The sequence below is a fragment of the Candida margitis genome, assembly GCF_024628925.1.
Source record: "Candida margitis strain CBS 14175 chromosome Unknown scaffold61, whole genome shotgun sequence".
In the NCBI taxonomy this organism is placed as follows: Eukaryota; Fungi; Ascomycota; class Pichiomycetes; order Serinales; family Debaryomycetaceae; genus Lodderomyces; species Lodderomyces margitis.
This window is the reverse complement of record NW_026261905.1, coordinates 1-16,735: the sequence shown is the minus strand read 5'-3', so window position 1 is coordinate 16,735 and position 16,735 is coordinate 1. Positions and strand designations below refer to the sequence as shown.

At 40.1% G+C, this 16,735-nt stretch overlaps 10 protein-coding genes across 10 annotated transcripts; 3 read left to right on the top strand and 7 right to left on the bottom strand. All coding sequences in view use genetic code 12, as the record gives it.

Moving 5' to 3' along the window:
* Positions 1 to 8: 8 nt before the first annotated feature.
* Positions 9 to 749, bottom strand: CANMA_005047 (uncharacterized protein; the record flags this gene model as incomplete). The annotated part of the gene is made up of 1 exon (XM_051817388.1): positions 9 to 749. One exon carries the CDS (start codon positions 747 to 749, stop codon positions 9 to 11), a length of 741 nt encoding a protein of 246 aa, XP_051669354.1.
* A 787-nt stretch (positions 750 to 1,536) lies between these two features.
* CANMA_005046 (uncharacterized protein) lies at positions 1,537 to 2,649 on the top strand (the record flags this gene model as incomplete). The annotated part of the gene is made up of 1 exon (XM_051817387.1): positions 1,537 to 2,649. The coding sequence occupies one exon, from the start codon at positions 1,537 to 1,539 to the stop codon at positions 2,647 to 2,649; it is 1,113 nt and encodes a 370-aa protein (XP_051669353.1).
* A 110-nt stretch (positions 2,650 to 2,759) lies between these two features.
* TIF11 (Tif11p) lies at positions 2,760 to 3,218 on the bottom strand (the record flags this gene model as incomplete). Its single annotated transcript, XM_051817386.1, has 1 exon — positions 2,760 to 3,218. The coding sequence occupies one exon, from the start codon at positions 3,216 to 3,218 to the stop codon at positions 2,760 to 2,762; it is 459 nt and encodes a 152-aa protein (XP_051669352.1).
* Positions 3,219 to 3,436: 218 nt separating this feature from the next.
* CANMA_005044 (uncharacterized protein) lies at positions 3,437 to 4,291 on the top strand (the record flags this gene model as incomplete). Its single annotated transcript, XM_051817385.1, has 1 exon — positions 3,437 to 4,291. The coding sequence occupies one exon, from the start codon at positions 3,437 to 3,439 to the stop codon at positions 4,289 to 4,291; it is 855 nt and encodes a 284-aa protein (XP_051669351.1).
* A 46-nt stretch (positions 4,292 to 4,337) lies between these two features.
* TPS3 (trehalose 6-phosphate synthase/phosphatase complex subunit) lies at positions 4,338 to 6,609 on the bottom strand (the record flags this gene model as incomplete). The annotated part of the gene is made up of 2 exons (XM_051817384.1): positions 4,338 to 6,534; positions 6,587 to 6,609. The coding sequence occupies 2 exons, from the start codon at positions 6,607 to 6,609 to the stop codon at positions 4,338 to 4,340; spliced, it is 2,220 nt and encodes a 739-aa protein (XP_051669350.1).
* A 402-nt stretch (positions 6,610 to 7,011) lies between these two features.
* On the bottom strand, positions 7,012 to 8,151 carry CANMA_005042 (uncharacterized protein; the record flags this gene model as incomplete). The annotated part of the gene is made up of 1 exon (XM_051817383.1): positions 7,012 to 8,151. One exon carries the CDS (start codon positions 8,149 to 8,151, stop codon positions 7,012 to 7,014), a length of 1,140 nt encoding a protein of 379 aa, XP_051669349.1.
* Positions 8,152 to 8,275: 124 nt separating this feature from the next.
* Positions 8,276 to 9,388, bottom strand: CANMA_005041 (ubiquitin domain-containing protein DSK2; the record flags this gene model as incomplete). Its single annotated transcript, XM_051817381.1, has 1 exon — positions 8,276 to 9,388. The coding sequence occupies one exon, from the start codon at positions 9,386 to 9,388 to the stop codon at positions 8,276 to 8,278; it is 1,113 nt and encodes a 370-aa protein (XP_051669348.1).
* Positions 9,389 to 9,704: 316 nt separating this feature from the next.
* On the bottom strand, positions 9,705 to 10,955 carry ASH1 (DNA-binding transcription repressor; the record flags this gene model as incomplete). The annotated part of the gene is made up of 1 exon (XM_051817380.1): positions 9,705 to 10,955. The coding sequence occupies one exon, from the start codon at positions 10,953 to 10,955 to the stop codon at positions 9,705 to 9,707; it is 1,251 nt and encodes a 416-aa protein (XP_051669347.1).
* A 1,739-nt stretch (positions 10,956 to 12,694) lies between these two features.
* Positions 12,695 to 15,641, top strand: RDH54 (DNA-dependent ATPase; the record flags this gene model as incomplete). The annotated part of the gene is made up of 2 exons (XM_051817379.1): positions 12,695 to 12,753; positions 13,214 to 15,641. The coding sequence occupies 2 exons, from the start codon at positions 12,695 to 12,697 to the stop codon at positions 15,639 to 15,641; spliced, it is 2,487 nt and encodes an 828-aa protein (XP_051669346.1).
* Positions 15,642 to 15,731: 90 nt separating this feature from the next.
* Positions 15,732 to 16,735, bottom strand: CANMA_005038 (uncharacterized protein; the record flags this gene model as incomplete). Its single annotated transcript, XM_051817378.1, has 1 exon — positions 15,732 to 16,735. A coding segment is annotated over one exon (1,004 nt), but the record flags the coding sequence as incomplete, so codon positions are not given.

Sequence of the window (16,735 nt, the reverse complement as noted above, 5' to 3'; positions counted from 1 at the left end):
TAAAAGGTTTACTTTGCGTCGCTAATGATGCTATAGCAATCGAACCCTAAAGACGTGGATCTGATGTCAGCACTTTGGGGTCCAGTGCTGACTTCCTCGATGCGATTGAGCTTCTTGTAGCAAAACTGGATAACTCTTACTACCCATTTCAATGACTTGTTTGTTGACCCTGTTTCCTCAATCCTCAACAAATACATCAAGGTATAACAAATAGCCCTGTTAAATTGAAGTGCCTTGAACGATTCGTACCAAAATAAGACTAAAACCACATTTTCCAAGATACATAGCCCAAAGTTTGCGATTCTAATGACTGCACGTTTCTTTGAGCCATATGTTTCAAGTAGATTCAAACTAGCGTAGTAGACTAAAAGGCCTATTTTGCAGCAGTTGGTCCTTGAATCAATCATTACACAAGTGAATATAAATATCCCAGTGTTCTCCCTTTTCAAAAATCTAAGGATTGGTTTCTCATCTATTCTGAATCGAGGGTTGGATACTAACCGCACCAACGACCTTGTCGATCCTCTGATAAGGGACCTTTTCAACTGTAACAACAAAATAAAGCCGAAATGAGCTAATGAAACAACCATTATCGTGTAATATGCATCCAAAATCTTGTCACTTGATTTTACCCGTAGGTACACCCAGATGAAGCCAGTCGATATCACTGAAACATTACAAATAAGTCGAAAGTCCTCCAAAGAGCCATCTTTCCAAAGCAAGAACCACGTTTTTTGGTTGTTGACCATGATATGAGTCCATAATCTGGATATCAAGAACCAATAGAATGTATAGACTTGGTTGCAATAGTCATTAAATGAGAAATACAAGCATCTGCAGTATCCAAACCAAGGAGTCGTTGAAATAGAAGTTATGTTTTGAAAAGTGAAGCTGAGGGGTGCCATGCTAACAGGGAGGTGTGCGGTGTAGTTCAGTCCTACAAGTAATTAACAAAGATGACTGTGTAGTTTGTAATTTTCAAGTAAATTATCAGGGGAATTACATTTAATCAAATTTTTTTGTGAATACACATATCTTTTGCAGCCAACCACTCTAATAGGGGGAAACCTTTACACGATATATCAAGCACTGTTCTACATATGGGCTACATCAAAACACAGAGATGACTCTAGGGACAACAAAGGTTCATGAGTGTATATTATCTATCTACTGTTCCCATTTCACACATCAAGATGATTCTTCCTCTAAAACCTTTACCAACACATACCAAAAAAAAAATAAGTAACGAGATCAAAAAAAGAAAAACGGAAAAAAATAAAAAAAGAAAAAATAAAAAAATCAACAAATCAACTCCGCCTTGAACTTAAACACAAAAAGTTGACACATAGCCAATAGAAATTTTCAACAACAACAACAACAACAACAACAACAACAACAACAACAACAACAACAACAACAACAACAACAACAACAACAACAACAACAACAACAACAGCAGAAACATCCTTCATTAGATTTCAAAAGGGACACATTCATTTATTTTTTTAAAAAAAAATTACATCGCTATCAATGCCCATGGACGATAAATATATAGGACTCGCCTTGGCGATGTCCTCCTCGCTAGCAATAGGTACATCATTCATTATTACAAAGAAGGGGCTTATGGACGCGTCAGCACGTAGCAGACTGGCAAATAGCGGCACTGGTACCGTACAGGCCACTGACTATTTACAGAATCCAATATGGTGGGGTGGTATGATCACTATGGCGATTGGAGAGATTGCCAACTTTGCCGCATACACTTTTGCCCCGGCTATCTTGGTTACTCCATTGGGGGCATTGTCAGTCATTATAGGGGCCGTGTTGGCGGCAATATTCTTGAAGGAAGAATTGGGAACATTGGGAAAGATGGGATGTGCCATCTGTTTGATGGGCTCAGTTATAATTATCTTGCACGCACCACCGGATAAGGAGGTTCAAACGGTGGATGAAATTTTGGGCTATGCTACGCAACCCGGGTTTCTATTCTATTGTTGTGCTGTGGGGCTCTACTCTTTGTTCATGATCTACAAGATAGTGCCCAAGTATGGAAACACCAATCCAATGATTTACTTGTCTATATGTTCCTCCGTGGGATCCATATCTGTGATGTCCATCAAGGCATTTGGAATTGCGTTGAAATTGACTTTAGGCGGTAACAACCAGTTCACCCATGTATCCACCTATTTGTTCTTGATTGTGGTTGCATTGTGTATCATCACACAAATGAATTATTTCAACAAAGCGTTGGATCAATTCGACACATCTATTGTCAACCCCTTGTATTACGTTACATTCACCACTTTTACTTTGGCTGCCTCATTCATTTTGTTTAGAGGGTTCAACACATCATCTGCTGTCGACATCATCTCCTTGTTGATTGGGTTCCTTATCATTTTCAGTGGGGTGTATTTGCTCAATATTGCAAGGAAAGACGACGGTGGACACAATCGTGAAATATTTGGTGTTCATAGCTCAAAAGACATGGCGCCATTGGACAATGGCGTGGGTGGGTTTTCAACTGTTCGCAGATCGATGCAAGTAAATAGGTCTATGGATTATGATGAAGAGGAGAGGGTGGCACTAAGAAGAATAGACAGCTTCGAAATTGAGAGCGATGGAGATGATACAAGAACTCATAGACATTAAATAGAAATAACAAAAATATAGGTTAGGGAGGTTGTGGGATATGTTTATTAGCTCTATGTACTTAGGGGGCCTCCTCTGACCATACTGTGATCACTAGGATCCTTCTCCCTTTAAATATCATCAATATCTAACTCCTCATCTTCTGATTCACTATCGTCAGCACCACCGAATTCGAAGTTCACATCTTCATCGTCGTCAGCACCAAATGTATCAGTTTCATTGATCTTGGCATTTTCGGGCAATTCACCCAATTGTTTCAACGACCTAGCCTCATCAGAGTTATATTTATGTACAACATCACATTGGTCGTCTTGGAAATCTCTCAAACTGACCAAGATTATATCACCTTGTCCCATCCACACCTTCTTTCTCATTTTACCCCTGATGTGTCCCATCCTCTTGTTGCCATCGAAACATTGAACTTCGATTCTTCCATTACCCAACATTTTTGTGATTTGAGCGTACTCTTGTCCTTCCTCCTTTAATATTAATTCTCTCTTTTGACCACTGTTGTCATTCTTTCCTCTTCTTCTGTTTTTACCTCCTTTACCTTTTCCTGATTTACCCATTTTTTTTTGGTTAAAGTTGTATGATAAGGTCAACTAGAGTTTAATTGAAATTTTTTTTTTTATTTTTCTTCTTTTTCTTTTTTTTCTTTTTGCTTTTGCCTTTTTAACTCTTCACATAAATTTTGCAACGACACGAAAGTGACGTATTTCAGGAAAAGGCGACATCAAAGGAAAAAAGCTTTTGAAGAGTAATCAAACCACACCAGTATTGTTCCACGATGGATTCGTTTGAAGTAGCTAGTCAGTTCTCAACTATACTACGAAACCTAACACCGCAGCAGCAACAACTATCAAAAGCTATCTACTTTGCTTTGAAAAATGCCGATAAAGAAGATTACATTGTGCCTACTTTATTGAGTGTTTTGGAGGACCCCAAGTTAGATTTGAATTTAAAGTCATTTATTTTTCAATTTATTGACCTTTTGATGCAAGAGAGCTTTAACAACCTGAGATACAATAATGCTTATATCCAAAGCTTGAAGAGCAAGTTGCCACAAATCGTGGAACTGGTGTGTCCCTTGAATAACTCATCTAATTTAATGGTTGCATACACATGTCTATGCCATATACTGACAAGGTTTAAAGTTGATTGCGAACACTACAAAGCGGATTTCCAAACAAGCTCACTTGATGATCTTGTAAATAAGTCACTAGATGTTGATAGTAGTGAAGATACATTGGTGTCAGCGTGGAAGATTTTGTTACAACGCTCGAGAGCTAGTAAAAAGGACCGCAAGAAGCTTCTCGAAGAGGATAGCGTTACCAAAGAGAATATGGAAGAGGACCAAATATTCAATATTAGAAAGAAAAACGACCCAAATACCCAGTATCTAACAAAGAAGCAGATCATTACAAGGATCGAAGATGACCGAGAAACGCATAAACGATTAAAAGAAAACAAATGGTGTGTCAATCGTGATAAAGGCGCCAAGTTTATTACTGAGAATGAATTTATCAACAATTACTGGAACAAATGTCACCCTTTGACATCGGAAGAAAATGCTGAGTTTTTAGCAAATCTCAAAGAGTTAAATGGCATGGTATTGCTGAGCTATAAGGACAAACAGTTTTAATATCTAATCTAATCTAAATCTAGAATGTGGACTAGGTGCTGCCTGCCTATTTTTTTAATGCCCAAGAATCATTGATACTCTGCAAACAATTTGTAACCCAATGCTTAGAGTTTTGAGTCAAAACGAAATGATGACAGTTTTCCCATCTCTTTTTCTTTTCCTCTTTGGACATGGTCAACAGCTGGTAAAACGTTTCAGAAAATTTTTTTAAATCCCAGGGGTTGATCAAAAGTGCACCCTCTCCATCACAGTAAAGTAAAGATGCGGATCCAGTAAATTCTGACAAGATTAATGGCGACTTTTTCTCAGCGGTGGCAGTAATAAACTCATGGCATGTCAAATTCAATCCTTCACGCATAGAGCTCACAACAAACAGCTCTGCCTCGCATTGCAACGCCAAATACTGGTCAAATTCAATATCCTTTTGTAGCAAAACCACTGGTTGGATGACAGAAATGTTTTCTGGCAAAGAGTTTATCCTTGAAATAATCTTCATCACCTCCAGTTCATACAGTGGATCCGAACCTGAGCCAATGCAAATCTGGATCAAGATAGTGTTGTTGATGAATTCTGGGTGCTGAGTAAGGAACTTTTCATATGCAAGAAGTTTTTGCTTGATGCCTCTGAGCTTGTCCAACTTGTCTCTACTGATGATGAGTTTCTGTTCACCCCATCTCTCTCTAATCAAACGTCTCCACTCTAGAACCAGCTCGCTATGGACTTTCTTTTCAAGTGATGGGGCATCAATACCAACGGGTATCGTATTAACGACAACTGATCTATCTTTATAGACCACTGTATTATCAGCCACTTCAGCATCAAGGATCTTGTTGCAAGTCTGCTTGAAATGGCGAACATATTCATTTGTTTGAAACGAGATACAATCAGCACCCAACATTCCTTCTAATAGCTCAGTTCTTTGAGCCAAACAACGAAATACTTCAGACGATGGGAAAGATACATGCAAAAACAATCCAATTTTAGCTTTTGGCAACTTTTCTCTAACCATTCTGGGAACCAACAATAAATGGTAGTCATGCACCCAAATCACGTTTTCGGAATCATCAAAATTGCAATCTCCGTTTGTTTCCACATATGTTTCAACTAATTTATCGGCAATCAATTGATTCATCAAGACATAATGTCCCCAAGAGTGGTCCTCAAATGCTTTAGACTTGGGATCATCTGGTATTTGGTAGTGCAATGTGGGCCACAAAATTTGTTTACAAAAGGACTTGTAGTGGCCCTCGAAGGTAATGTCGTCGGGAAAGACAGCTTCGCAATTATACTCCGAATCTAATTTCGACGCAATGTCTTGTCTAATTTTGGCTGAAATTGTATCACTAGGCATGGCAATTATCCCGACCCATTTGTTTTGTTGTAAGATTCCTTCCTTCACAGATAGATCTATAGCCTTATTCAATGATCCATTACCACTATCTGATGGAACTACCGACCACGGAGCGGTATTGAATATGTCATCGTCCCAAAAGTACTTTTCAATATTTGGCTTTGAAAACCCACCATAGGGAGCTAATCCTTTATTGTGGGACACAGAGTTGTTGTAATTTTTTTCAAACCCAACCAAGCCATCTTCATCTTCATCCTCAAACGATGACGGAATCATTGCCGAATCATTGACTCCAGCTGGCGAGTCTTCCGATACCAATGAGTTTAAACTGTTGTTTCCCTGAATAGTGAAGCCGTAGTACTGGTTCGGTCTCTGTCCCAGAGTTACTTCATTGTGCAACTTTGAATGTGATCCGGCTCTGGTATTCTGAGGTCTTGCCAAGTTTGGTGCTGAAATGGACAAGTTTGTCAGAGATCTGTTAATTTTCAATCCTGTCGAGTTGTATGGATTAGTTTGCTTTTTTGGGTCAAGTATTGAACTTTCAATTTTGTTGCCCACACGAGGTCTAGGTTGAATGTAGTGAAGCGCAGGTGACACTGGGTTAGAGTTTGTAGAGCCTTCGCGTTGCAATCTTGGATTGCGCTTATTGTAAAAGAACTCGTCCGGTGTCTCTGACCGAGTTGATGTATTGCTCACATTGGCAGGATGCAAGATGGAAACTGAGGACAGGTTATTTAATAGGTGCTGCTGTGATGCGTTGAGTGATTGTTGGATTGGAGCTTCATCGGGCCCCCCTGAAATACTAATTGTCTCAAGCTTTGCACTATCTTCCTTCTGCAAGAACTCGTAATGATTCTTGTCAATTTCAAAGTGGACGGTGTATGGGAGAAATCTGGATAGTTAGTAGTCTGAATCGAAAATAGATCTATGATGAGAATACATACAATGATCCAACTATAACAGTCATGGTGAATTGATTTGCGAAGAAGAGAACGTGTGTTAGTTTTCACACTGGCTTGCTGCGGTATTTTATATTATAAATATTTATAGGCATTGCACAAAACCCTATTGAAGAGCAAACTAAAGAAATAGAAAAGTATTCAGTACCAACTTGTATTATTACAATTAAATACCTCGTGGCTGAAACATTGCTATATCAGTTACATGAGCATCAATGTACTACACTCAATGCCTACACAAAATAAAGAAAACCATGCAAACTTCAACTTGAATTACTTTACCCCATTATTTCACATCGAGGTTGAACTGCCCCGAAAACGTTCTTGTGTTTATTCTGTTGGGTAGATTTATAGCAACTGAAGGGGTATTTCCCAACTATCCGTGGTTAAGGGTTAAGCAGCTAGGGTAACTAGAATTCCTCTATTATGTCACTATCGAGATCACTACTATCGGAAGCATCCTTATTCTGAAAATTAAACTGTATCTCGTTCTGTTCTCGAAACTCTCTCTCCTGTTTCTCCTTTAACTCCTTCTGTGCTGCCAACTCTTTTTGTCTCCTCTCCTCCGATGCTCTTATCGAAGCAATGACCTTTTTAAACTCGTCATTTAAAATGTCTTTAAAATATTTATCAGTTTCTGTTGTTGGGTCTCTTGTTGCATATGGGCTGTAATAAAGCTCTGCCTTCATGAATATGTCGGCATCTCTTTTTTGTTGTTGTTCCTCGAGTTTTGACTGCTTTCGAAGTTGTAAGTCTTTCCGTTGTTGGGCATATTTTATGAAATCAAACTTATTGGTTGTATCATATGGAACAGCGGCCGATGATGCGGTATCTGTCACGTCAGCAGCCTTTGTTTCCTCTTTTTCATCTATCCTTGTCTCTCCTTCATCATTGAGACGCGCGACGCTCTCACTCTTCATCAACTGGTCCAATTCATTTTCAAATTGAGCTTTCAACTTCAACTCGCTCTCATCGCTTTCAATCAACTTGTACAAGGATTCCTCTGTAAGTCTTGATTCTTGAACCAATTTCATTCGAAGCTGCTTGAGGTCAGTCAATGGTTGCGAGTATGTGGGCGTTGACTGGTAGGTGTAATCGGGAGGTAAATCCGGCAAGTACGAAGGGATGTAGCTGGGTTTCGTTCTGATATTGGGTACAACTTCCGTTATTTCATATTGCTCGTTCGACGATCTCTCGTTGTCTACGGGCTCTTCATTACTGTCCGAGATGACGGCCAGTATCTGTTGTCTGTGAGAAGCTGGAAAGCTTCTGCTGTACTGTATTTGCTCTGCTAAATCACTTGGCCTGATTTCATTCTCTTTTAACACAAGCTTGATATCTGAAAGCACTGGTTTTCGTCGACGCTGTAATTGTGTGTAATCGAGCAAGCTGCCCAAAAGGTGGTTCATGTATTCAATAACTAATTCATACATCTGGCTCAAAAACTCTTCCGAAAAATGGAAACCCTGAGAATTTAGTAGTATTGCAACAATCTTTGCCAATTGGGTATCAGTGGGCGACTGGCCCCAAGGCCTCGTATCTGACGTCATTGTAGAGTCTGCTCTTTAGTTTGGTGTCGTTTGTTTGTTGTTTGGTTTAATACAATTTTTCTTTTTTTTTCTTTTTTACTCTTGATATTTGGAAAATCTACACAAACATAAACAAAAGCTAAACTTAGTTATTTAACAAGTACTCAATAGCCCCTTGCACACTTCCTCCAGTTCTTCTCAAAGCTTCTATATTCCTCTCAAATTCATAGAACCCCATATCATTCAATTGTCTTAACTGAGATTCGTACCTTTCCTCTGGAGGCCTATTATCGGCTGGAGCGTTGGGCTGGCCGAATGGGCTGCCGCCAGCACCACCAGCACCACCAAACAATGCAGCTGGATCTATAGGTGGAATACCATTAGGGAATAAACCAGCAAAAGGATTGCCCTGCGATGCTGCATTGCCTTGAGTAGCTGTATTTCCACTCAGCTGGTTAGTTCCGGAGTTGTTGTCCCCACTTGTAGGTCCTTCGGCAGTTGGGTTGGCACCTGGAGCAGGGAATGACGAGTCAGTTCCAGATCCTGCCCCACCAAGTCCACCAAATGGATTTGCACCGCCGGCTTGTTGCATCTGCATCATTGATCTCAACATTTCCGGGTTGGTCATCATTTGTCTAAACATAGGACTTTGCATCATCTCTCTAACTTGAGGTCCCATTGCTCTCAATTGTGGATTTTGTTGAATCATAAAGTCCAACATTTGTGGATTGGACAACATTGCATTTAATTGTTCCTGAAACATTGGGTTTGACATCATTGAGGTGAGTTGTTCTGGATCAGGCAAATTGGAATTCATCCCCCCATCAGGCCCAAAAAGGGATGCCGAAGGTAATTGAGTGTACCCAGCATAGCGGGCACCAGTCAAGTCAGCTAAAGGATTGAATGAACCTTGTCCTGCAGCAATATTTGAAGGGATATTTGATGAGGGAGTCTGCGCCGTTGCCTGAGCTGTTGAAGAATCCGATGCTGATGCTGATGTTGCTGCTGCTGCTGGAGCAGATGCAGTGTTGGCACTTTTCACCAAATGTATAGTGTGTGCATTTTGAATCTTATAAAACTCGGCTGTTTCAGTATCTTTCAACACCTTACCTGAGTAGATTAATCGCTGACTTGATGCTGGGATTGACGATTTCTCCGCCACCAACTCCTTTAACTCGGATATCTTTATTGAAGGGAGGAAAGTAACTTCATACTTCTTATCTCCGGAAGACTTTATTGTAACTGTGATTTCCGACATGACAGGACGATTTAAGGTACAATGTGAGAAGGAGATTGTATCGGGTGGCGGACTATTTTTGCGGGACTCAACTTTTTTTTTTTTGTTTTCTATTTCGTATTTTTTTGACCAGAACGCTTATGCAGGACTATACGTGTTTCTTTTTTATGACTATGGACAATATGTCAAAATAAGGGGCCATTTGTAGGTGGGTATGACTGCGAGGAAAACGAAGACAACTTATTCATTGATATCTTGCTCTTCCATACTACCTCAACTGGAACAGATGCAGCTATGACAGAGTTGATTTAGAATATGCATTAATGAAATTATTTACTTACTTGACTTCGACTTTCCACCCACAATCCAAACAGCTGTAACCGTCCGTTCCGTCCTCAAAAGTCACCTTTCCTTTGCTTTGCATCAATGCCCACTCCCCCTTGGCAGGCACTTTTCTGCAAGAATCGTTAAGACACCGTGCTGATGTCTTTTTATACCTCAACCCACAAGAATTGCAAAGTTGGCCCTCTTTAGTAGACCAAGAGGGCCTCCAACATGGAGAATCCAGCAGGCCACAAGATATGCATGCTCTAGGAGTATTTTGGTGGTGGTGATGGTGATGATGAGTTCTAGGTGGTGTTTTCGGCAAGTCTGAACGTGTCAGTTTTGGAGATTGAATGATGAATTTGTGAGTCGTATTGGCAGATGGCGATGCGCGTTGATGGTGGTAGTGCTCTAAGGAAGAGGGGTGAAATGATGTGGTTGTTGTTGTGGTGGTGGTGGTGGTTGCAGTGGGTGATGAAAATGAATTTCCGACCAGCGGTAATGCATGGAAGCTGGGTAATTTGTCAGCTTGGTGTGTTGTTGGTGTTTTGGGTTGGGTAAATGCAGGGGGCTGAAGTGCACGTGGTGTTTCAGTCGGTGGAGAAGCGAGTGCCTTTGGCTGGTTGGCAAGTTTCAAATATTGTGGGAAATTTTTAACATCCGTCATAAATGCTCCATTCAAGTATGTATAATTTGACTCAAATGGAAAGTTTATTTTCTTGTCGACTGCAGCTGTCGTCTCCAATGACATTTTGGAGCTTAATTTTGATGTAAAATTTGGTTTGCTGTTGTTGTTAAGGTAGTTGTATTTAGTGAGGTGGTAAGTCTTTGATTCCTTCATGATCTTGTCCAATAACTCCGACCTCCAACTTTTATCACTGCTGGTATCAAAAAACTCCAGTGAAACTGTGGAGGAGAACTGGGTAGGGTGTCCCAGTTTCAACGTGCTGATTGCAGGTAATTTGATATTTTCTGGAGATCCCAAGGGGGAAGATGATGGTGAGTTTGAAGGTGAAAGGAGGTTGGCAAAATGCTTCTTTGGAGATAAAGATTTGGACCTAAGACTTGATGGTGGTAGTTTTGGCTTGACGATGTTTTCAATGACAATTTTTGAGTGGTTGTTTGATGGTGGAGAAGGAGGTGCTGTTTTGGGTCTCTTGTTTGATGTTTCCAACTCATCGTCAAGGGAACGTTTGAAACGAAGGGTTTGCTCGAAACTGTGTGATCTAAAACGATTGAAATGGTTGTTCATGACTAAACTCATGCTGTTTTCTTTTTTTAACTTATGATTAGAAGAGAAGAGGTGGGTATCTGTGTATGATATAAACGAATGAATGAATGTGTGGTATTAATGTTCTAAGGGGTATGCAAGAAATTGTTGAATTAGAAGCTTTGGGAATTGGCTTAGTTTATATGTCTTCGACGTTTTGCTTGTCGAAAGGAAAGTCGTTGAAGAAGATGATTCGATATTTCTGAACTTGGATCAACTGACAAGCCATTCTAGGGGTTGAATTCAATGATTTTGTGCAAAGCCATTATTTGCATTCTGAAATTCTTGTTGTAAATTTTCTGATCCGATCAGATCAATTCTCAATTGGGAATAGACCTCGCCTAATTGGGAAATGCTATTGCAAGCAGACAAGGAGAAAAATGAAAATGCTTGCGACAGATGTAAATATTACACAAAATCGAATTCTAAAATTTAGACTCATATTGGTAGCGAAAAGATATGCGGCACAAACTGGATGTTTTGCTGGTAATGTAGAGGAAACATTTGTACCCGCTTGTCTTGTTGCAAGTATATCTTCTTTGGGAGCACCAACCAGCAAGGTGTGTCTTTGTTATTGAAGGTACCGCAGTGTTTCAAATTGGGGGCTTTTTTGCAAAATAATAAGAGATGGAAATCAATTACTGTTTTACACACCCTGATATTCTGAGGTATCCGATATGAGAAGAGAATCAAGTAAAAGATAGTAGACTGCCCATTGCAATGCCTCCCATTTTAAGCAATATCCTATTGTCAGTAACTGCATAGAAGCGCAAACATCTGAAATCTTGAATAAATTACAAGATGTGACGCAATCCAAGTTAAAATGGTTGAGTTTAACAATGGAATGGAAGATCTGGTGCTTCTTGCCAAATGGTTCAAATCGGAATTGGAGTGAACATCGAGAAGATAAAAAATACTGGAACTACGAAGCAGTCTCATCAGATGCTGCTGATCGATATCAAGTGGTCTACTCGAACAAACACCAACAACTCGACGCCATGAAAGCATCCAGATAGATCATCCCCGGACTCTATTTACTAATGAGAATAGCAGGAAGCAATCCCTGCAACTCTAGCGTAATATAATTAAACACAGCTCTATTTTACGTTAGTAAAACTATATCCAATTGAAGAAAAGATTTCAGTCAGTGTTAAAAAGCTCTGATATTATGTTTTTTTCCACACGGTATTTCAGTTGAAGAAATTCGTTGTTGTTAAATAATAGTTCATCATTAGAAATCTTTCAATAAGGCTATAATGTACATACATTTGTTGTTAAAAAGAGGTCCACTTAGACATTCATAGAGTCAAAAGAAAGGGTTTTTAATGAATGAAAAAATTTTTCCCATTTCCAATTTTCCCTTTTTCAATGAGAGAAAAGAGATGAGACGCGGAAATCCAAATAGGAAAAAGCCGCATAGAGAATATTTGTTTAGGGAAACTGTTATTTCGTTGGCACTTCTGTAAGTATATTTCCCACTAGTCCAAGAGACAACTACGACAAGTACAATTATCCAGCCAGCGGATTCTCACTTATCTCTTCCCACTTTACAATCATTGTCTAGTTCAGTTTATGGCTGTGTAACAAAAAAGAGAAAAGGGGTCTCTGTCGCGACAAAACAAACGAACGAAACAAAACGAACAAAAAACTCCAAACTCATATTTGAATACTGTGTGTTCCTTCTTGATTCCTTTAGAGCTTGCTCAGTATCATCATACATTCGCTGTTTCACCATGGCTACTTCTCATGAGCCTAAAAAGGCTAACGATCATACATTTTTGACACCTAAATGGTTCTACAATATGTACTACATCCATTTCCCGTTTATTATGTTGACGAGAGCGGAATCTATTCTACTTCATGGCAGTCTACTACTTCTCATCTTCTTGGTAGTCTATGGTGTCTACTCCTATTTGCTTTATGAGTTGATGATGGCATTATCCCAAGTTTACAAATATGTATTTGCTGATGTGCAAGGTTGAATATACGAACTTTCTTTGAACTTTTTTACGGACTTGTAGAATGCTGTCTTGAATAGCCTTGTTCTCATGAGGGGTACTACTGGTCGACTAATTACATTCCCTGATGGTCATCACAGGCAGGAAATGCTTTCTGCCAACAACAAAGTATTTTGAATGAGAAAAAACTAAAAGTTGGCAACCATACGCGTCTCTCTCTAACACGCATCATTCTTTCTTTACTTTGATTCAAATGCACAATATCAAGCCAAATGCACCATTCAAGCCTCCTAGGCTATTGAGAGAAGGCGACATACAGAACCTACCACCACGAGATCTGATCAAAAGAAATGGTCTGCTAGCCAAACGTCCGACTTCATCAGCAAATACCGCGTCGGCCACTGCCAAAAAAGCCAAATGCGAGTCGACCCCTGACTCGCTGGGTGTAAAATGGACCACACAGTGGAGAAAAAAGACCAACAAAAAGAATAAAAACTGGGACGGAGATGGGTTTGCTACCATTAGGTCTACGGCGTTTGGTTGTGAAATCACGGTTAAAAATTCAGATGGCAAAGTCATCAGTAAAAAATCGTTTAACCTGGGGCCAGACTTGGATGATGTGATACCCATCGGTATGTATGAGATCATATTAGACGAAAAGTTGGGTCAGGATGAATCGGATAATGTAAAACCCGTTGAGCAAGTCGAGGAGGTTGTAGTGGCTCCAAAAATTGTCCAGACAAAGTTCAAGAAAGTTGTACAGGATGAAGTGCAGGAAACCAGGAAACCATTGTATGAAGAGAACCAGGACAAGTTCACGCTAACTGCTCCTCCTAATGTGCAAGCACACGTTCCAGTGAGGATTGATCCTATCCTTGCATCCAAGTTGAGACCTCATCAATTAGAAGGGGTCACTTTTTTGTACGAATGTTTGATGGGATTCCGCAATTTCAAGGGAAATGGTTGTTTATTGGCAGATGAAATGGGTTTGGGCAAGACATTAATGACAATAACGACCATTTGGACATTGATGAAACAAAACCCTTTTCCCGACCAAAAGAAGCCGGTTGTCAATAAGGTTTTGGTGGTTTGTCCAGTTACTTTAATCAATAATTGGAGGGACGAATTTAAAAAGTGGTTAGGATTGAACAAGGTGAATGTATTGACGTTAAACAATCCTATGTCTGACGATAAACGTGACATAGTCAACTTTGGAAAGTTGAATGTCTACCAAGTCCTCGTTATCAATTATGAGAAATTACTTGCCCATTATGAAGAGCTCTCTACAATCCCGTTTGATCTATTGGTTTGCGATGAAGGGCACAGGCTAAAAAATAGTGCCAATAAGGTAATGATCAACTTGACAAAGTTAAACATCCCCAAAAAGATTGTATTGACTGGGACTCCCATACAAAACTACTTGGTAGAGTTTCACACACTCGTGTCGTTTTTGAATCCACACGTCTTGCCAGATATAAAGATATTTCAAAAAGAGTTTATCAACCCTATTTCAAGGGCCAGAGATGTCAATTGCTTCAATCAGGAGATAAAAATGCAAGGTGAAGAAATGTCCCAAAAATTGATTCTGTTGACTCACAAATTTATCCTCCGGCGGACACAGGCGATACTCGAAAATTACTTGACAGACAAGACTGATATATTACTATTTGTCCCTCCAACTCAATTACAGCTAGACTTGTTTGATCTGATTAAGAAATCAGAAAAGTTTCAACAATTGGACTCGGGGGCAATTTCATTGTCGCTCATAAATCTATTCCGCAAGATTTGCAACTCCCCGTCATTATTGGCATCAGACGATTTTTACAAAAGTATATCCGATGGAACTTTAAAATTATCTTCGAGCTCGGGTAAGCTAAATGCTCTCATACCGTTGGTGTTGGAAATTGCAGCTCAACAGGAGAAATTGGTTCTAATTTCAAACTACACCACTACCTTGGACTTGTTAGAGACGGTAATCAGGAAGCTCAATTTGCAGTATTTACGCTTAGATGGATCCACCCCAAACAACATGAGAAGCAAGCTTGTCAACCAGTTCAACAAGAACGATCTGATTCTGGTGTTTCTACTTTCCTCTAAATCAGGTGGGACTGGTATCAATTTAGTTGGCGCCTCACGATTAATCTTGTACGACAATGATTGGAACCCATCGACAGATTTGCAATCCATGTCACGAATTCACCGGGATGGACAGCGGAAGCCGTGTTATATTTACAGAATCTTCACCACAGGTTGTATCGACGAAAAGATTTTCCAGCGGCAATTAATGAAGAACAAATTGAGCTCAAAATTCCTCGATAACGACTCGTCGTCAAAATCAGATGTGTTTGACTACAGTGACTTGAAAAACTTGTTTGAAATCAACATGGACACCAAGTCAAACACCCACGATCTATTAGGGTGTTCGTGTGCTGGTGATGGCTTTATATTGTCGCAAGAAGTGGAGCCCGAGTCGGATGAGGAACCACCAGCAACGACTAAAGCGTGGATGTCAGCTGCAGAATTCCAACAAAACGTTGACAAGAATGGAAATCTGACTACAACCAAAGCAGTTAAAAAGGCGTTGAACGACTATCAGCATTATTCCCCTGAATTAAACCCAAACTTGGAGTTTGATTCGGTATTGAGTAGGATCCTCAACAACAAGTTGTTCAAAGATAAATCGCCATTTACGTATATAATGCAAAAGGGTAACAGTAAATAGATAAATAGCTCTGCTACACGGTGTAAAAAAATTTAATTAGACCTAGGAAACGGTTTTGATGTCTTGCATTCAATTATACAACTAATCTACTTACTTCTTAGCAGCCTTTTGAGCAGCCTTGGTGACCTTACCAGCCTTGTCGGATTTTTCAACAGACTTGATGACACCAACAGCAACGGTTTGTCTCATATCTCTGACAGCGAATCTTCCCAATGGTGGGTAGTCAGTGAAAGCTTCAACACACATTGGCTTGGTTGGGACCATCTTGACGATAGCAGCATCACCGGACTTGATGAATTTTGGTTCTTCTTCCAATTTCTTACCGGTTCTTCTGTCAATCTTTTCAATCAAGGTGTCGAATTTACAAGCAATGTGGGCAGTGTGACAATCCAAGACTGGAGAGTAACCAGCTGAGATTTGACCTGGATGGTTCAAGACAATGACTTGAGCGTTGAAAGAGTCACATCCCTTTGGTGGGTCGTTCTTGGAGTCACCACAGACGTTACCTCTTCTGATTTCCTTAACGGAAACGTTCTTGACGTTGAAACCAACATTGTCACCTGGGACACCTTCAGTCAATTGTTCGTGGTGCATTTCAACGGACTTGACTTCAGTGGTAACACCAGCTGGGGCGAAAGTAACAACCATACCAGCCTTGATGATACCGGTTTCAACTCTACCGACTGGCACAGTTCCAATACCACCGATCTTGTAGACATCTTGCAATGGCAATCTCAATGGCTTGTCAGTTGGTCTGGTTGGTGGTTCGATAGCATCAATAGCTTCCAACAAGGTCTTACCAGTAGACTTACCAGCTTTAGTTTCCTTTTCCCAACCCTTGTACCATGGACAGTTGGTAGATGCTTCAATCATGTTGTCACCGTTCCAACCAGAGATTGGGACGAATGGGACAGTCTTAGGGTTGTAACCAACCTTCTTGACGAAGTTAGAGGTCTCCTTGACAATTTCTTCGTATCTACCCTTGTCCCATTTGACTGAGTCCATCTTGTTGATGGCAACAATCAATTGTCTAACACCCAAGGTGTAAGCCAACAAAGCGTGTTCTCTGGTTTGACCATCCTTAGAGATACCAG